The sequence below is a fragment of the Callospermophilus lateralis genome, chromosome 5, assembly GCF_048772815.1.
Source record: "Callospermophilus lateralis isolate mCalLat2 chromosome 5, mCalLat2.hap1, whole genome shotgun sequence".
In the NCBI taxonomy this organism is placed as follows: Eukaryota; Metazoa; Chordata; class Mammalia; order Rodentia; family Sciuridae; genus Callospermophilus; species Callospermophilus lateralis.
In genome coordinates this window covers 144,284,791-144,305,998 of record NC_135309.1, presented here as the reverse complement: position 1 = coordinate 144,305,998, position 21,208 = coordinate 144,284,791, and the positions used below count along the sequence as shown (strand labels likewise).

The 21,208-nt window shown below is 39.5% G+C and overlaps 1 protein-coding gene across 3 annotated transcripts in view; it reads left to right on the top strand.

The window, feature by feature from the left end:
• The window catches only part of Adamts12 (ADAM metallopeptidase with thrombospondin type 1 motif 12), a 306,637-nt gene that overhangs the window by 204,713 nt on the left and 80,716 nt on the right, over positions 1 to 21,208 (top strand). For all 3 annotated transcript variants that reach the window (XM_076857360.2, XM_076857358.2, XM_076857359.2), the window contains 3 exons: positions 2,719 to 2,888; positions 8,095 to 8,228; positions 15,510 to 15,630. In XM_076857360.2, coding sequence (XP_076713475.2) covers positions 2,719 to 2,888; positions 8,095 to 8,228; positions 15,510 to 15,630 — 425 coding nt within the window. The remainder of the gene's footprint in view (positions 1 to 2,718; positions 2,889 to 8,094; positions 8,229 to 15,509; positions 15,631 to 21,208) is intronic.

The window sequence follows — 21,208 nt, the reverse complement described above, 5'->3', positions numbered from 1 at the left end:
CAGTTTTATGAAAATATTATTTTTCCTTAGGTAACTAATAAAATAGGTAAGCACATTGTGAATTATTTTATGGAAAGATACTATAAACTTTATAGGAGCCGGTTAAGGATTCCATAGAAATTACTTCACCAGCAGTTTTCTTTTTTTTTTTAATTGAATTGCTTGATTTTTCATGTATTTAAACTTCAAGCCTCACTCTCCTTCCTTCCTTCCTTCCTTCCTTCCTTCCTTCCTTCCTTCCTTCCTTCCTTCTGCTACAGCCTGACACCTCATTGTCACCATGTCTTGTTCCATCTGCAGTGGGGTCCAGTTACCCTACTGGAGGGGAACACGTGATGGATAGATATTGCCCCACACATAAGGATGACAATCTCAGCATTGAGAAATGGGTGTGCCTCTATTTCCTTATTGCCTAAAATGGCCTACAGACCATTGTTTATGAATGAGGACAGAAACTAAGTATGTGTAAGGAACAGATTAAGTCACATTAAGAAAAGGGGGGGGGGGCGCTGGGGTTGTGGCTCAGTGGTAGAGCGCTTGCCTCACACATGCAAGGCCCTGGATTCCATCCTCAGCACCACATAAATATAAATAAATAAAATAAGGTTTAAAAAAAAAAAAAAGAAAAGCGGGGAGAGCAGTATAGAAAAATCTCAAGAACATTCAAAAGAGCCAAGTACAGCAGAGCCACATAAGAATTATAACCACAGCGAGAACTTGAGAGTCAGCTAGACCTCCGCCCCGCATGGTCAACCTGTACAGGACCATGATAGGAGCATGGGCTATGGATTAAATCAAACAAGGGTCCAAATCCTGACTCTCCCACTGCACTGGACACTTGGGAAGATGCCCTACTTTTATGTGCTTTTATCATGATGTCATCTGAACTGCCTTTGTCCTGAGAATATCTTCAGAAACTCTCCTTTCATTAATCCTTTCCAACCAGCCTTAACTTCCATGGCTCTCTCTCTTTCCATGGCTCTCTCTTTCCATGGCTCGCTCTCTCTTCTAAAAACCCCACCATACTCATAGTCAGGGATACATTGTTGCCACCTTCAATTATCTCACTTCTTTGGTTATTTTTTTCTTAACAAAATTATAAATTTCCAGGAAGCATAGAACATGGCTTGACCCTCTTTCCTGCCCTCTTGTCCCCAAGCATGATGTTGAGCACATGGTAGTATATAAATACTGATAGATTATTATACACAATAACCGAAAAATACTGTTATTTACTGAGTTCTTACTTTGTGACAAGAGTTGCTTTATTAGAGTAACTTTATGTGTATTGTCTCATTCAGTCCTTTCAACTCATGAGATATAAAATTTCATGCTCATTTCACAAATTTATATAAAAAAAAAAACAGGTTCAGAGATATAAAATAACTTGTTCAGGACCATCTAACAGATAAAGCCAGTTTCCAACTCCAGGCTGTTGGCCCTATTTTGTTGCACTACAATAGTTGCCACAATTCCTCATTCAGATGCTGAAACCTGGAGGCAAAAAAGGTATATATGGATCACCTTAGAGTCTTCTGGAAGGATACATGGTTCCTCCAGTTCTTTGGAAGCAATTCCATGATATTCCTCCCTTCTTCTCTTTTGAGTGATCCTAGTAGAGAGATTGTCATGCTCGAGTGTATTGAAAAGGAAATTAAAAAATTGAGAATGTATTCTAAAGTAAGAGTAATGAATTCATTTATTGAATGCTTATTAAAAACTCAACTATGCTCAAGGTACTGTTTAGATACCTTACAGTACATAGAACTTAGGTTTAGTAATTTTTTTAAAAAAATATCTTTAGGTACAAGTTAAGAAAGTGCATATAGTTGGTACATGAAATGTCACTAAAGAGAGGAGACAGAAATTAACTTCTGGTTGGAATTCAGGAAGGATTTATGATGGAGGTGACCTTTAATTTGTCCCTAAAAAAATGGAAAGGATGTCGACATGGAAAGACTTAAGATAAAGGAATTCTATCCAGAGGCACAGAAAAAAAAATAATAAATAAGACAGCTTGTACCATTGGAGCAGTGTAGGAAATAAAGTTGTTAAATAGAGTTGAGGCAGGTTCATAAGGGCCTGGATAATCAAGCTCAAAAGATTGTAATTGATTCTGAGGCTATAAGGTTCACTGAATGCTTTTTAAACAGGAAGCTAGGATAATTAAGGTGACCTAAAAGTGTCTTCAGATAATAGTGTGTACTGTGGATTGAATGAGGAGAAAGTGAGGAAAGGGAAGACATAAATGGAGATAAGAGTCCAGCTGGTTTGGTAACTGGGATTCAGGAAGAGGTAGCAAATATAAATACAATTGATTCCCAAACAATTGATTGACTATTGTCCTAGGAAAGCAACAGTTGAAAGATTCTGAATACTCTGACCACTGTTAACTTTCTAAATAGGAAATAGAGAAGGATCAGATTTTGGAAAGAAAATGATGTATCCTTTTGCAGGGGGGTATACAGTTGAAAAAGAATTACAAAGTAGTCAACTATACACATAGCACTAAAGTGCTGTGTATATAGCATAGAATGCAACACACACACACACACACACAAACACAACTTGGAAGGGTTTTAAAAGATGAGTTTTTAGGGCACAAAGAGAAATAGTTTGGCCAGGAACAAGTATGGTCAGATGGCAGGGAATTTTTTTTTAAAGGATAATATTGGCCTTTTGGGAAATTAAAAGAACAGCTGTCTGTTTCACTTGTAGACCAAAGTTTGGAGGAAAATACTGCACTGGAGAAAGAAAGCGATATCGCTTGTGCAACGTCCACCCCTGTCGCCCAGATGCACCAACATTTCGGCAGATGCAATGCAGTGAATTTGACACCGTTCCCTACAAGAATGAATTCTACCACTGGTTTCCAGTTTTTAATTCAGGTAAGAAACTGTAACAGTATATCTCAAATCATAGACCACATTTTTATTTCACATTTTCTCTAAGTTGAACAAGGAGATATGTACCATCAGGAGTTTTGTGTTTTGGAAGAAACACTGACCTGGTGAAATTGATCAGTAAATGTTAAAGGCTCAGTATATGTCCAGTTCTGCTCTGTGGGAGATGAATAAGACACTTGTCAAACACAGTGACTCGCTTCAAAACAGCTAAGGTGCCTCGGAGCACCTACATGGGGCACGTGGGCATTCAGCAACTAATTGCTTATTGACGGGCATGTGAAACTGACTGTAGTTTCCGCAGAAATTCAGAACACAAGGTCACTGTGGGTTTGGAGTATTTTCAAAGAAGGCTCCCAAGGAAATAGTCGATGATTCTTAGCATGAGTAATTTTTTTCTACTGAAAAAATAAAAAGGGAAGGCATTCAAAATAGAGTCATTCTAAATGGGAAGAAACTGGCACAAAGAAAGGCAAGGTAACAGGAATGGCTTCATTAGAAATGAGAGAGACCCAGCCTTGGGCCAGAAACCAACACTTCGTAGGCACAGAGCAGTATGAGAAGGGTCAAAAGCAAAATCAAATGTTTAAAGGATGTTTAGGTCCCCAGGAAATGGGGACCTAACCAAGTTGGAGAACACAACAGCAGCTCTGGCCAAACTTCCAGTGAGAACCATTGCCCATTCTTTCCTGAAAATGAACCAGGATTAATGATGATTAGCTATAGATTTACATCAGAAGGCATCTTATCAGTGCTCTTTGTTGTGATTTGAGTGGGAAACAAAAAGGCTTTCTGAGGCTAAGGAGATTCCAGGCAAAGTGGTTAAAATTAACTACTTAAATTTTTCATGACTTTTAACTCCTGAAAGTCTTGTGATAAGACATAAGAAGAATCATAGATTGGAGAATAACATCTTGGTCTGTGAACACGATGATGTTGTCAGTAACTTTAGGAAGACTCTGTGTCGCTTTGCCCATGATGAGTCACCCAAATACCCTGATGGCTAATTGTTGTCAAGGGCAACAGCTACTCCTTATCCCTAACTGTTTAGCATCATTCATGTTCTGTGGCCGTCAGCATTTGGTTATTGGTAGAGTTGAACTTCCTTGACCAGGCATCTGAATGCAGGAAAACTCATATGTGTATTCATGTAGATTTCAGGCTAATGATGAAAGGTGCATTCAGTTGGTATTATCTATGCCTGTATCTTACACATTCTCTATTTTGTTGAATCAAAGCAGAGCATATGGATTAGTGGTTTTAGGGACCCTGAATAAGTAGCCTTCCATGACTAAAATAGATAACTTCCCCCGTGGTACAACAGGTCCTTATTCTTAGTCTTTTTCTACCACAGATATAATGTTGAACTTGTGTGATCTTAACTGATGGCTCAAGTATAACTGGACTTAGAATGAAAAAATTTCATTCAGCTTTGCTTTTCATTTATTTACAAGTTTTGTTATGTGCCTACCTTTTTGTCTAGTATAGCTATCAGTACTAAGCAATGATAGGCATAAGGGTAAACATCTGCTTCATTCATTTTGGAATGATTGATTGATTGATTGGTTGAATTTGTTCCCTACTGAGTTCACTGTCTCTCCAGGGTATAAACAGTCATCCTCTATCCTGGTGATTTCTGTACAGCTCCTGTGCTATTGTCAGGTGCGGTGACTTACCTACTAACAAAGAATACCTACCACCTTGACCAACACACATGAAATGCATCAAAACTCTTCCTTAACTAAACAAATATTTTATACACTTTAGTAAGTTTGATTTTTTTGCTTCTAATGACCATTTCTTAATTTTAAAATATTGAACTATCTTGTTTCAGCAGAATTGAAAATGAAACTTTTGATTAAGTTTATGCAGTTACCTGAGCTTCCTTTGAAAGGATTAATTACAGGATGAGGGTGAGAGTTTACCAGTAAATTGATTTTAGTGCTTTCACTTTACCTAATTATAAATGGATGTGAAAGCTCTTGAAAACCAGAGGGACACACACACACACACACACACACACAAAAAACAAAAAAAAAAACTCATGGCTCAGACAAAAGGATGTCAGGTAAACAATGTGAGGACAATGAAAATAATCAAAGCTATAGAAATGCTCAATTCTATGAGGTTGACTTTTGAGACACAATCTCTGATGCTCATGATGATCACTGAGAATTAAATGCCACCCTTACCTCCTTTTGCAGAACCCTGTGTCACAGGCCAACGTAACAATATCTGCAGTTTCCTCAGAACACCATGAAAGAAAGAGGCCAGAGGAGTTGGTGTAGCAGGACAGGCAACCTTACAAAATGTTTAAGTAGCCCTGAACCTTCAATTTGCGATGCCTTATTTAAGCATAAGGTTCTCTCTGGCCTTAGGCAGTCAGCTGTGGATTATTACCAGATAGTTCAAGGATTCCATAGGCTGCTGCACTTATATGAGACTGACATTTTTGTTTCTTATGTGCAGCATGCTTTTTTCAACCTGGTTAGCCTTGAAGGAGGTACTATTCCCATACTTGAGAAACAGGGTGGAGGGTGGGACCCTCTTTATGAAAAAGTGTCATCATTATCACAGAAAGGAGACTATTTAGTTTACTTGTTTGAGAGCTACAGCATTATGCTTAAAATGAATATATGTGTCTTATAAAAATGCAAGCATACATAATAGAATAAAATAAAAGTGAATTCTTACTGTCCCACCATACTTCACCTATTCTTCAGAGGTTACCATTGTTAAAGGCAGGTTTTTTGCACAAGAATAAAATCTTCTTTGCTGATTCTGCATCTTTCTTGCCTCTCTGAGCAAGATCCTGGCACTGAGTTTGTCTCACTGCCTTCAGGGTCCACAGAGAATTCTATTAATTTATTTGTCCACTTGTGTCCAGATAAGCATTTCCTTGTCACCACAAATGTCCTTGACCTCTGTCACTAAGGTTAGTGCTCATTTTTTGACTGCCTGATCTCTCAATTAAAAATCCCTTTGCTGCTTGATCCAGAATTTTCTCGTTATCAGTGTTGATCATTGTCACATCAGTTAATTCATAAAGATGAACTAAGAGCCTCCTCTAAGAGTAATGTCCTGCTAGTAATCACTGGGAGAGGTGAATGGTAACAGCCACACACTTTCCAATAGTCCCTTGCACAGTTTAAAGACTTGGGAATCTTGGACAAGGTTTAATAGTCAGGGATGGATTTCTATTTCTCTGTATCTAACTCCAACACTCTGAGGAAATTTTCTGTGCTTTTTCCTGCCTCTACTGAGCTTTTGAGTCCTCATCATTCTGTGATGACTCTTCCTTCTCAGACTGTGCTGTTTGGTAGTAGCTAATCAATGCTCAAAAAATGACTTGAGTGTCCTTGAGGACATCACAGTATGATTGAGGAGTTTGCAAAATTGAAGTCTTGGGATTTCTGACCTGAGAGGACTGCAGTAGATAGTGTACAACTGCAACACCTTTGAATGAGGTCTACAGTCATAGTAAAAGACAGTTATGGACCCATCTACTATCAGAGCAAGACCTCAAACTCTTTATGATAAACTAACACGATACCAGTTAGTTAGAAGACAGTAAAACAAAGTATGAATTTAATCCTGAAAATTAATTAATAATGACATAATGGAGTAATCTGAAGGGAAAGAGAGTATTTTGGGAAGTTCTTTTGTTTGTGTTTTGGCTGGAGTAACAATTAAGCCAGGGTTACAAGTCTGTTGACTACTTGGGAAGATTGGAAAGACAGAGGCACAGAATGCCAAGGCTACCTTTAGAATTCCTCCAGTTAATGATGCACAAGTAAAATCAAAGCTGCCATTTATTGATCACTTACTCTATATAACATAATGCTGAGTGCTTGACATACAATATTTGTCTCATTTCTCACAATTTACCTCCAAGGCAGATATTATTACTTGTTTTTTTTTAGATGAGGAAACTGAGTCATAGAAAGATAAAGTCACTTCTTCAAGGGATAGTCATGAACTAAAATGTTTAAATCTGTTTCTGTAGAAGTGAATACTTCAGCGTCTAGTATTTTCCCCCATGAGAAAATATACTCTGAATTAAAGCAGAGCTATCCAGTTAGTGTGCTACCCAGTTTCCTTTTGTATTGGTGTTGTAATTCAGCATTGCCTAATGAGGTGGAAAGTGGTCAGTTTAATGATCTCATCAAAGACATTTTTCTGTTGTTGTTAAAGAAAATGTTGTGTCTGTACACTAGAGGTTTGTAGTGTGGGATCTGAAACAAAGCACCATGGTGGTTTAATCTGCCACTCATACTGGGAGAGCTTGGGAAGATTTTAGTATCTATGGCTAAACTTTTTCACCTATGAAATAGGTAATAAAATAACTAACTGCATAGGACAGTTGTGATTCTTAAAATAAGATAATCACTGTCAAGCAAAACAAAACCTGGGAAATAATGTTCAAATAATATATTGGCTATTATTTTACCAAGCCAAATTCCTTTGAATTCACTGTATTAACAAGACTAGCTGAAGTCTCTGGGTAATTTTATACAAAATTATCAAACGGTACATATTCACAAAACTGAGACAAACATAGGAACTTCATCATTCTGGAATGGACGGAAGATCCAATTATTATCACTCTGAGAACAAGTGCCTTCTTAAATTTTGTATAAGTGCCCCCTAGTCCTGGCCCTTCCCAGCAGTTTTGAAATGGATAAATTTTTAAAGAAAAGCTCCAGAATTATTCAGGCTGCTTTCCTAAATCTGAATTCTGGAGCTTATATCAAAGTCTTAATGAAATAATTCCTTGGATTCAGCACTCAATGGATGGTCTCATTGCTGGAAGAAGAATTGCTCCCTGGTGACTCCATGTAGGTGTTTAGTTTTAGCAGTGACAAGGTCATCACACTGCCATGAAAGAAGTGCTCCAATTTATCCTCAGAGTCTTTTGGCCCTTTGCCCTGGCATTTTGTCCAGTGATCTCTTCAACACATTTTGACTTCACCCACCTTCTCAGACAACCAATTCACTGCACATTATATAAAATTGGTTGGCATTCATTATTTGTTTTGTGCTTTAACACATGTGTGTAACCTCAAGTTCATCCAGAGTCTCAGTGTTCAAACCATTTGCTCTTAGTTATGTTTGTATGATTTTTGTAGTTTTATTTCCTGGGGGAAGGATGCCAGACTACAAGGCTAACCTAATCTTTCTCTCACTTTAGCACGTCCTTGTGAGCTCTACTGCCGACCCATAGATGGCCAGTTTTCTGAGAGAATGCTGGATGCTGTCATTGACGGTACCCCTTGCTTTGAAGGTGGCAACAGCAGAAATGTCTGTATTAATGGCATATGTAAGGTATTGGGTATGTTTCCTTAATCTACAACTTTATAAAATCATGATCTTTTGAATTCAGAAAGTTACACATTCTAAGCTTACATTTTTGTGGCACTTGCATGTGGTCTGGTTTTTATATATGGTCTGAAGCACAAGAAGACAGACTTCCTGGTGTTCGTTACTGTTGAGTTTTTTTGTTTTTGTTTTTGTATCAGGGCACTCGAATACTGAGCCACATCCCGGTCTTGTTCTGTACTTTTTTTAAATTTAGAGACAGGGTCTCACTGAGCTGCTTAGTGCCTCACTTTTGCTGAGGCTGGATTTGAACTTGCAATCCTCCTGCCTTAGCCTCCTGAACCGTTGGGATTACAGGCATGTGCCACCAAACCCAGCTATAGCCAAGTTTCGACCTGAGCAGTTTTCCCTTCTGCTATCCCTTTTATTTCTTGATTTGTTGATCTTCACTCTGGGACTATTTTAAGTTTTGAGTAGAGCCAAGTGGAAGAACCAAATTAAAAGAGGAATTATTAAGAAAAGGCAGCATGGATTATTTCAGGAGCATTAAATTTGAGGGAAAAAATGAAATTATTAATCATTTGTGTAGTGCTTTTCATACAGCATATTAATATTTAATTCTCCATTTATTGTTAACATGAATTTCTCGGAGAGATCGTATACTGTGTAGTTGTAATCCAGGCTTTTGATTCTATGTAATTTTTTCCACACCCACACCATAAATCAACTCCATCTTTTTATAAATTCTTTAGACCTGGTTTGTTAGTGCTTTTGAGTATAAAACCATTAAAGGATTCTTTGTCATTGCTTGCAATTTGTTTTGGCTACAAGGAATAAAGCAACAAATCTTGTGATCCAATACCCAAACATAAATCTCAATTTAAAGAGAAGTTGTCTTTTAATTCATCAAAAGAACAGTTACCTAATTAACTGTTAAATAAACCATAATGGTTTAGCACTGGAGTACTAGACTAGGAGCTCAACACCATCATTTTATCAGTTGTGCAACCCTGTACATCTTTCTAAAACTCAGTTTTCTTTGATAAAATTGGGCTATTAATGTAACTACTTTACAGGAATTGTCAAAAAGGGTAAATAACAGATAACCTAGCATACAATAAACTCAGTACATTTTGGTTTTGCAAAAATTTATCATAATTTTTTTTTCCACTGGAGAAAATGGACCCTGTGAAAACCTCTTACCCTCAAATCTCCATCACCCTGGGAATAAGCATTTATCTCCTCGAAGGTGCTTTTTCCTTCACTAGCATGGTGACCAAAACCCAAGAGGCAAGATGATAAAGCCTGGGAACAGGCATGGGAGAGCTGAGAGCAAGCCGTAAGCAGACTCCAGATTTGAAAGGCTCAGGTGAAGTTTTCTTTTAAACCAACTAATACCATTGTAGCTACTAAGAGCCCAAATTAATATATTTGAATTAGGTCTATTTCAGAGAGTGAGAGAAGAGGATTATCAGATAATTTAACCACAAGTTGCCCCACCCTGTCTAAAGCAGTGGCTCTCGATTCTGGTTATATCTTAGAATCACCTGGGAAGATTTTAAAAATTACTAATTTCTAAGCCCCATGTCAAAGTTATTAATTCAGAATCTCTGGGACTTGGGGTCCAGACATAGATATTTTAAAATGTCCCCAAGTGAGTAGCATATCCAGCTACAGATGAAAACTACAGATACTGAGAAATTAAAGTGGTGCTAAAATCATCTTTTAGATCTAAGTAATTTTGCATGTATAGAGACAGCATTTTTAGCTTGCATTAGAAAACAATGCTTTGAACAAAATATAGGGTGGGGTTAAAATAAATTGGAGAGAGGAGGATAGCTAGTTACTTCCAGAACAGATTCAGTTCTAATTAGGTCTTGGTAAATTTCCTTTATAGTAGAATCTGAAAATCTGACATGCCAACATGTTGGCATGTACCATAGTTTCAACATAGACAGCTGAATACATTAAATGTATGCAACACAGTAATCCTTAATCTCTATTAAAACCAATTAATTGAATTTAATAGACTAAGGCAGATTCTTTCAGTTTGCCTTCCTTTTTATATATGTTTTAATATATGTTTAATATATGTTTTCATATATTAATGTATTCAACTGTCTATGTTGAAATTATGGTATTTGCCAACATGTTGGCATATCAGATTTTCAGATTCTACTATAAAGTTAATTTACCAAGACCTGAATAGAACTGAATCTGTTCTGAAAGTAACTAACTGTCCTCCTCCTACTCCAGTTTATTTTAACATGCCCCCCAACTCCAAAGTTTGCTTATCAGAGTCACAAATTTACACTGTGATTTTTCAGAATATCTACTGTGATGATCACAAGTATCACATGGAATAAACTTTTAAAAATGTGAGCAGATGCTCCGTCTCTCCCCCTCTCTCAGCTCTGAATCTCACTGCACTACCTACTGTCTCAAGCCCCATGCTCCTCTTCCAGCACTCTCCCTTCTTTCTTTGACTTCAACTTCTTTTCTCCCAGTCAGCTTATCCTGGCCTCAATTTCCCTGTGAACAGCCCAGATGTCCCGGTCTGTCAAATCATCTGCTTTCTAGACTTCTCTTATCTTTCCACCGACCTCCTACCCCATGCCCCTGGTTCTGGATCCACTCATCCACACCCTTGTTAAATCTTATCATCAGCCTGCTGTGCACAACAGGTCATTTGTGATACACTGAACACCTCAAATGCCAAATTCAATCTCTTGCCCCTCAAAGTCCAAGAGTTATTTCAGTCTTAACATTCCTAATTGAAATTTATAGATCATTCCTCATTCCCACTGCAATCTGCTCTCCTTTTCTCCTTTTCAGATTTGTGTGTGTGTGTGTGTGTGTGTTTGTGTGTGTGTAGTATTGAGGTTTGAACCCAGGGCCTTGTTCATGCTAAGCAAGTGGTCTACCACTGAACTACACCTCCAGCTCTCCTCTCAGACTTTGGCCTAAATACCTTCTGAGACATAATTGTAATTATTACAACTCTGCTTGAAATCCACAGGCAGTTTTCAAGAGCCTCCTACACGAAGTCTCAGCTCCTAAACATGATAATCATGGCTCGTGATTAACTACTCCTTTCATGAACCATGAATGAATGAATGAATAAAATCTTTAGCTTAGGACTGGTGAAGGCAAGAACTCAAATTAGAAGCTTAGTCTCTCAGGCCAATTCCACTAGTCTTTCTGTGTGCCATGGCTTCTTCGGGACACCTCATAAACAGATCACCTGGGAGAAATCCATACAGAATGCACCTGCCTCCTTGCCCCCAAACAGCATCTCAATTTGTGTTTGAATTAGCTAAGAGCCAAAAGTTACAGACACAAAAGTAGGTCTTTATCCTCCCTGGAAGGAAACAAACAAACCACTGCAACCATAAGATGAAATCTAGCATCCAAGGAGCCTGACCTCAAATTCAATCCCTAGGGACACAGAGATCAGACTGGCCATCCAGGAGTAAATAGTGACAGTTTGGTTGGAGACTCTGGCAAAGAGCCAAGCAGATGGGCTGCAGGCCTTCAGCCAGTGTTCTCAAGTCAGGTGCCGTAAGCATGCCCCGCCCACCAGCATGGGTCAGGGAAGGTCCCTGCTGGAGGCAACTTCCGTATAAACTGACTAACAGAAGGTGGTGGATGTCCACTTAAAGACATCCAGTGTGAAAGGCACAGAAGCGTTAGGTTAGGCCAGTGTGTCTGGGAGCAGCCACGGGTGCCATGGGGGACTGGGATGCCACACTAAGGAGTTCAGGTGCTACCTTCATGGAAATGGAGTTCATCCGAGCTAAGCAGACGACATGGTGTTTTGAATATGACTTTGGGGAAACCAATGTGCTTCTCTAAGTGAGTTCCCCCAATTTAAGTGCTAGTTCCCTAGGACTGCCGTAGCAAATTACCACAAATAGAGGGGCATAAAAGAAATGTTGTGTCTCTCCCAGTCTGGAAGCTGGAAGTCTGAAATCAAGTTGTCAACAGGGCTCTTCTTCCCTCTGAAGGCTTTAGGGAAGCATCCTTCCTCAAATCTTCCTAATTTCTGGTGGTTTCTGGCAATCTTTGCCATTCCCGACTTGTAGTTACCTCACTCCAGTTAATACCTTTCTTTGTCTTTACAATAGCCATATTCCCTCTGTGTGTCTCTGTCTCTAAATCTCTTTCTTTAAAGGACACCAGTTATTTGATTTAGAATCACCCTAATCGAGTATGACTTCCTAGTGACAATCAATTAGTACCCTGATTTGATGATATCTGCAAAGATCCTGTCTCCAAATAAGATCACATTCACAGGTACTAAGGACTTTGATATATCTTTTTGGAGGACACAGTTTAATCTAGAACAAGTACCAACTTTGAAAAAATGTGGTGAGGAAAGTCTTATGCTACTGTTCCATTCACTAAATGGCAGTATCATTTACCTGTTTTTTCCAACTAAGCGTAGTTCTGACCTGTTTTCACACTTTGAAGTTTCATTGGCTGGGAATAAATCTCACCATAGAACTAGGCATCCTTCCAGTGTCTATCTTTGCTGAGGAACTTAGAAAGAAAGAGTGACATTCCAGGTGGATTAGTTCATGGGGCTAGTTGCTACTTCAGTTCAATCCCTTGAGAATTGCAAAACAAAACAATGTTGACTCTTAAGCAGAGAGAGAGAATTCAAAGAAATTGATATAACTTATCCACTCCCCATTGTGGGGCTGTCCGATCCCCAGAGTCATATCAGAGAAGAGCTAAGCTGAAGTCATTATTCACATTTGGCAGCAGCAGCAGCAGAGCCACCCCTAACTCCACAGAAGACAGAAAGACCATTCGGTTGTGGCCTTATTGCCAGTGCATGCTCTAAAAGAGGAGAGTGAAGTCTAGTTCTTTGCTCCTGAGATTTCCTAATGTTTCACATGCAATAGGGAGAACTGGTTTACACCTTCACAGACCTTCCGTTACATACTTAATTCACTTTTGGTTGCACTAGGCACAGCTGACTGGAAAAACAAATTGGGTGAGATTTCCACCAGAATCCATTCAATAAGCAGTTGGCATAGCATTTTGAGGACATGTGCATGGTTCCTTCCCTCAACCCTTGCCTCCCGGATGTGCAGGATAATATTGCTGGAGGAACTCAGGAAGAAAGACATGGTTAAGTGCAGTAGATAGAGAAAGGAAGGAAGAGGGATGAGAAAAAGGAAAGACAGTGGAATGAGCCTGACATGACTTTCCTATGTACATATGTAAATACACAACAGTGAATCTCACCATTGTGTACATCCACAAGAAATTAATTTTAAAAAATAACTAAGGGCAAATGGCAGAAATATCAATAGAGGGGAGAGGAAGGAAAGGTACTGGGGTCTTAGAACAAGATATATTCCATGCTTGTATAATCATGTCGAAATGGATTCTACTGTCATGCATCACTAAAAAGAACCAATAAAAGAAAAAAAGAGAGAAAAGAAAGATGTGGATTCTATGGGATGTTCTTTTTTTTTTTTTTTTGTCTTTTTGCATGCCTTCCTTTATTCTTTATGTTTTAATCTGTTCTTCCTTGGTAGAGATTAAAGAAAACACTTTAAAATTAATATATCTCAGTTTCCCTGGCTCACTCCAAGTCAGGGAAGGTATGAAAGTCATTGGGAATATGATTTGTAAAGGTCAGCTTATTAGAGGATGCTCAAACTTGACATCAACTTATCACTGGTGAAGGGTTGGCATTTTACTTCTAACCACTCCAGGCATGTGTCTGGAATTTTTTTCCTTTTCATTTGATTAGCATAATTAAGTTTTGATATTTTAAAAAAATCTCTTAGGACTTTATTTTCTTCCCTGATTGGGTCAAGCAGCACAATCTTTGTGCCTACAGGAAATTAGAGATAGTTAACCTCAGGAATTGAGCTATTTTCTGTCCGTGGGCATTAATTCTGTTTAGCTGGTAGAGAGTATGAAGTCTCCAACTAATCTCCCTTTCAGAAGATTGAGGTGACTTTAAAATTAGAAAAAAAATGATTCTTGAGAAGAAAAAGAACCTACTGGGGCACAATTATGTATCAAGGGATATGGTGCAGCTTTCCCATGCAGCTGTGGAAGAAAGCAGGCAGCAGAGAAGTTCAATTGATGCTCCCGTGTGCTTCATGACTTTCCGTCTGAGTGTCATGATTATTTGCAACCTGATGCTTCAGGACACCCCAGGTTTCATTACTCCCCTTCTGTAGGCAGGGCTTTTCAAAATGAAAATGACTCAACCCTGGTGACAGACTAAAGGGAAAGATGATGGTTCAGGAGGACTGCTGGGCAGAACGCTGAGAATGGATTGTGTCTACAGCATAGAAACAAAATTCATCTTGGTCCAGGAAGAACTGGTTGTTCCTCCTCTGCAGCTGGAGGGAGGGAGGTCAGGATGGCTGGCTGTGGCCAAGTTTAAAGTGCACTGGAGCTGGGGTCATGGGAAGATCCAGAGGGTCTAATGATGAGTCTAAGATTTCCTCCCTCCTGGGACTGGCATCTTCTCATCATTAAGCCACGTTCCTCCTGATGATGGCTGATTAACCCACTGTCCTTAAAGAACCAAGTTACAGATGGAGTCGTTTCATCACCTCTGGGAAATCTTGGTGGAGAGGAGGGAGTATAAGGTTTGCACTTGTAAAGACTTGCTGCTCCACTGACTCCAATTCCAAGACGTTTTTGTAGTTAGGTTTTTGGAACTGTGTTCAGTTCTGCCTTTGACCCAGGAAAAATTAGAGACCTCATTCAGTGTGTGCCTCTCTCTCTTCTAAACAAGGATGGTCACCTTCTGTATCCATAGGTTCCATATTCATGGAATCGACCCACCTCAGATGGAGAACTTTTAGAAAAAAAAGACTGTGGCTAAACTGTACATACAGACTTTTTTCTTGTTATTATTCCCTAAACGATACAGTATAATAATTGTTTATATAGCATTTACATTGTATTAGATATTGTGAGTAACCTAGAGACGATTTGAAGTACATGGATATGCATAGGTTTGTGCAAATGCTATACCTTTTATATAAAGGACTTAAGCATCTGCAAATTTTGGTATCTGCTGTCAGTATGGAGGGATGACTGTCCTTCCTGAACCATTGGCTTTATTACTGGTAAATGATTTGGTTCCTCCTCTGACCTCCATCAGGAGAAAAAAACAAGCATCTGTCTTTGTTCTCTTGCAAAGCTACACAGGTTTATGAAGAACCAAAGGGGAAAAGAAGTCAAAGGTCTGGGCAGCTCTGTGTCTCCTGCCAGTGTTATTCATCCTGACTTCTCTTCCTTCAGATGGTTGGCTGTGACTACGAGATCGATTCCAATGCCACGGAGGATCGCTGTGGTGTTTGTCTGGGAGACGGCTCTGCCTGCCAGACTGTAAGGAAGATGTTCAAGCAGAAAGAAGGATCTGGTAATAAACAAATAAGTAATTGAAGTGGCAGGAGACTGGGAACAGAGGCCACAAACATAATTGACAGATTCCTAGGTTTTGTATATTTTTAAAAAATAGCTTATAATTTTCAAAAGAATTTGAAATAGACTGTAGCCCTCAGTACAAAGGAGAAAGAGCTCCTGGGCAGTTTTAAGAGGGGTGGTTGATTGCTAAGAAAATACAGAAGGCATCAGAGAGACATAGGAGAGAGAGAGAGAGAGAGAGAGAGAGAGAGAGAGAAGGGCTTGCTGGCGGCTCATGGGAACAGACATGAGAGTGTGATCTCTGGAAATAGGCATCACAAGAGGATCAGGGATGAAGGTCAGTGGCATCAAACAGACCAAGAACTAAGGGAGGAAAGAAACCAAAACTGGTCAAGAAGAAAGCAGACACAGGCAGGTTCTGCCTGGGACAGCAGCAGAGAAGCCAGCAACAGGTCCAAAGGCAGAAGAATTGAGATACCTTTAAGGCCGAAGGAGAAGCAAAGTAGGGTTGCTTCAGCTCTCCCTCATACTCAATTGGTCCTTGTAAGCGGGTAAAGGGGATCCACTCTGTGTTCCCTATGGCTCTCAGCGCAACTCTTCTAACTCTTCTCCCCCACCCTTTCTTTTCTCTTCTTTTTTTTTTAAACCCTTACTTCATTATTCTTTCCCTGTAACTATCATTTACAAGATTTCTTCTTTTACCAGCTTTTGACTTCTGATAATCCACCCTCACCCCAAATCAGCTATGACCGTGTGCAGGTTTGCTTTCAGTGAAAATAGTTCTCATGTCCTTTGGCCCCATCAATGAACCCCAGCTTGGATGTGGGTTTCTTGGGAGAAGGAAATAGGTTAAACTTGGAGACAACTCAGGGTTTCTTATTTGAGCTTCCCCAGATGTACCCTGAGACAAGAATTCAGGAACAAATAATTACTTGGGAAATAGGATGTCCTGGGAAATACCAGTAAGGAGTTGAGAAGTGAGAGAGGGAAAGCTGAGAAAGGATGTATCATTGAGCTGTCGCCATTGTGTCAGAAGCCGGTGTAGAACTTGCACATCTTGAGTTTTCCCATCGGAAGGGTAAATGGATGAGAATCACCAGTCCCACCTGTCATGGTCCAGGCTGCCTGGGGTGGGGATTAGGTTGTTAAATCTCTGGATTTTGTGGAGATGTCAATGTTGGAAATAGAGAGTCCAGCAAGCTCCACAAGCAGGCGGGCCTGAGGGAGAGAGGCAGTGTCTGCTACCTAGAGACGAAGCCATGAACTTACCAAGTAGGATCCCAAGAATATTCAGTGTGTTCTTCATTTGATGATGTGGCATCTTGCTCCCTAGTAAATATAAATTTGTTTAAATTCTATTCCTGTATCTTAATTGTTGACTACTGAACTACTAAGTTTAAATTTTTAAATGTAATTCAGATCCTTCTCTTTTAGAATTAGCACTGAAAGATTTTATTCCCTGTTTTTGATTATTAGCTTTATTTTGGATGAGAGGTATCCTTCAGATTACTTGCTAGGGATGTAAATTTAATAATATGTTTATGTGAATTTAATAACTTAATATGTTTTAAGCTCATGATTAAGCACCCTATGATGGCTAATATCTTTTGATCTTTGTGAAGATGTTTTATACAAGTTTTCCATTATTTAGATGTGGCCTTATTAACTTAAATTATAAATTTAAAAACTCACTTAAAAACATATTTCTGAGCCAGGCATGGTGGCACACACCCATAATCCCAGTGGCTTGGGAAGCTGAGGCTGGAGGATTGCAAGTTCAAAGCTAGCTCAGCAATGGTAAGGCATTAGGCAATTCAGTGAGACCTTGTTTCTAAATAAAATACAAAATAGGGCTGGGAATGTGGCTCAGTGGTCAAGTGCCCCTGAGTTCAATCCCCATTGTCAAAAAAAGAAAAACCCATATTTCTGCATTTAACCTCATTTTTATTTATCCATAGAGATTCTTACTTGGGCCTCTGATATGCTGTGCTCCTAACATTATGGTAACTCCTTTGAAAACCAGAGTTGTCATCCCTGAATATTTTCCATTTAACCTTTGAGTCACTTAGAAAATTGTGAGGTTTTTTTCCCCCCTCTTTCCTAGTCTCTTGGGGAAGAGAAAAAGAGACAAGTAACATCTTGCTCTCCCACCCTGCACTCATTTGGAAGTCTCAGAGCCTCTGGCCACAGCGCCACTGCTGAGTATTTGACTTCTCTGTGCCCCTTCATGCTTTCCGTTCTCCTTTACCCATTTGCTACCCACAGGGATTCTGATGATTCTTGGCACCCAGAGAATGGTGTCAGCCTTCAACTGTTTATGCCTCAACGTGTTCCTCAAATCTCTCTGACCCTGCCACCCCAGCACACTGTGGAAATTGAATTTTTATTCTGGACTCTGCAGCATCCACTAAGGAAGTCTTGACTCCATAGACCCACAGGACATTTGCCAGATCCTACCTTTGCTCTATGCTTAGTGAGGCTATATCACCATAAAATCCTGGCTATCCCCAGCCCACTATTTAAATGACACCAAGAAGTGAGGTAAAATTTTGGGAAATGCAACTAGATTGCATTGGAATAGTTAATTAATGTGAAGTCCAAAGTGAAAAAAAAAAAAAAAAAAAAAGGAACTTAGTTCCTCTCTTTGAAGACATCCTGTATATAATTCCATCTTTTTGTTTACATGCTGTCTTGTATTGCTGCCTTATTTCACCTTATGTTTAATTTTCTCTCTAATGCCGTTAACTGAGAGCAAAATTGTCATTTAGTCTTTGCATTACCCTTCTCAATTCCAAACTACTTGTCTGAATCTACAGTAAGTATTCAATAAGTACTCATATAAATTTAAGTTTAAAAAGTTTCTCTTAAGACTGATTTCATATTCCTTTGGTAATAAAGGAGAAAAAAATCATTAACTGTTCTACAGTTATGTTAAGGGAATATCCGAGAAAGAACTTTTCCTCCTTGATGTCCTGCCTACAGTTTGGCTCTGGTGTTGTAATTCCTTGGGAACACAAGCCAGCCTTTTGGGTCAGGGTCCCTTCCCTACTGTGGTCCAAAGTCATAAATTGGTATCATTGCTCCTGTAACATATGTCCGAAAATATTCTGTTGTCATCTCTCCTCTCCCAACTGTGGTTTCTGTGGTGGGTGGCAGTGGATTATTTCAGGAACTTGATGTTTTAACTCTTATCTCCCTGGTCAAAAGAACATGGGCTTTGCTCTCAGGTATCTGTGACTTGTGGTGGATTATTTCCAGAACAAGTATGATTTTGCAGCCAGTCACACAGGGGATTGTGATTGTTTGGACATGGCTTTGATAGTCCAGTGCTTATGCATCAGAGCCTCAGCGTCTCACTATCTGTTCACACCTGTAGCCATGAGAAAACCCAGTGTGTTTTTTTTTTCTGGGGGAAATAAGCAACCATCAGGCAATACCAGGAATAGTGAAGCTGGAGAACAGGTGGAGACTGGCACTGGGAAATCATGGAAATACATGATAAATTTCTCAGAATAATTCAACAGTCCTTCAAACCCTGCATGGCCAGATTGATCCATGGCTTCCCCCTGTGTTCTTTTCCTTTAATACTTACTTTGGCACACAGCTCTTTTTAACAGAGTCATTTAAAAAGAAATATAAGTGAAAACGTCTGCAATTAAAGTGCCCTTGGTGGTCAAACACTGCTCCTCCTCCCCCTCCTCCTCCTTCTCTCAGGAGACCTTAGGAATGGAGGGTCCCTATTGCCCTGGACTATGAAGGCATGAAATATTAGACAAATTCTTTGATTTATTTCTTATGGGTGCTCTAAGAAAAAATATGATGTGGAATTAAAATAGGCTGGCAGGCAAGTGAGCAGGTTCTATTCTAAATGACCATTGGCCTTGGAAAGTTAACCCTTGGACCTCAGCTTCTGAGGCTCCTTCTGACCCTGAGTGAGAATATTTTTTTAATTGTCTCTCTTCTGATAGCCTCAGGACTGATCATACCTGTGGGTATCTGAGAGTTGAAATCGGGCAGAGTTTGAAGGGGAAGGTGTCTGTCTCCCTGGCCTTCATGGATGTCCCAACAGAGCTGCTTTCTCTGTAGAGATCTGTTTAGTAGATTTGAGGCCATGCACCTGATGGTACGATAGTTCTCTTTAATTAGTACCATACTTGAGAAATATAAGCCTCCTTAAGGAGGCTCCCCATAACAGCTTTCATTTTCCACTGTAGGAGAAAAAAAGTAAATGGTATTAGGCATAGTTCCATGGTTTCTGTGATTAAAAGTATCCTGAAATGCAAGAACTTGGGCCCAGAATACAGTATCCTATATAGAGATATTAACAACTGCCTGATTTGTTTGTTCATTCATTCATTTATTCATTCATTCACTCACTCATTGATTAAGAAATGTTAATTGAGGATCTATTGTGCAGTTGGCCTTCTCTGTCTTATACCATTGAAGTCACTGACCCAAGACTCTGCTCTGAAACTTGACCCTTAGGCAGGAATTAAACAAGGAGCCTGTTCAGAAGGAAGTTGATGGACATTAAGCTTGTTTTTTCCAAGAACACAGTGGGCTTATTTCTCAGATCTGTAACCTTTATCCTGATCTCTCATGGCCGTATTTTTGGCCTAGACGTGGACCCTTTGTAGCCCAGTTTCCTCAGTCTTGGTTTGTTTGCTGCTCCTTACACCCCTGGATTCTGTATTACTTACCTGCTTTGGTGTCAGACATCAGCTAGCTCTTTCCCGACATGTTTTGGCATCTTGGACTTCTTAAAACCACCACTGTGGCCTGCTTCTCTGGCCTTAGTGAGCTTCTCTGGACTTTGCTCTTGCTGGGTCCTGTGATCACTAAGCTCAGCTGGTCTTGTTCACACCGCTTTGCTAGTTACTGAGAATCAGGGACCCATTATCTGAGTTCCTGGGAACTCTCATATGGCTAACTAGACTACTTAACTCAGTGCCCTAATTACCAGCCTCAACTTCTACCTCCTTACTCTGATCATAACCAGAATGAGCTTAGACTTTCATCTCAAAATCTTTTTATGTCACTAGAATAGCTACCATGTAAAACTCATCTTTAATAATATGGATATAAACAAAATCACAAACATATTTAGCAGATTTGTTGCACATAATAGAGTCATAACTCTCTTGGCATGATACTGAATTCAATTTCCTCTTTCTGAAACAACATACATATAGTTCATTTTCATAGTTAAGAATATTAAAGAAAAAATGGGAGCTAGGGATATGGCCCCACGGTAGAGCACTTTCTTAGCATGCAGAGCACTGTGGGTTCAATCACAGCACTACAAAAGTAATAGTAATAGTAATCTGCAATATAGAAAACAGAAAAAGAACAGAGAAAATCCCTGTTCTATAGAATCTGCAGCTTTAGGAAAGGAAATTCTTGGAATAGAGTAAAAGTAACAGTGGCCTGGAATTGCACGTGTACCTGACCACCTAGGTACCCACCTATTAATGATTCTGTGTGTTCATGTGCTTGGTTCTTCTGGTGATGGCTCCCTGGGCTCTGCACTAATCTGCTGGTTGGAAGATAAAATGCACCATAGTTATGAACTG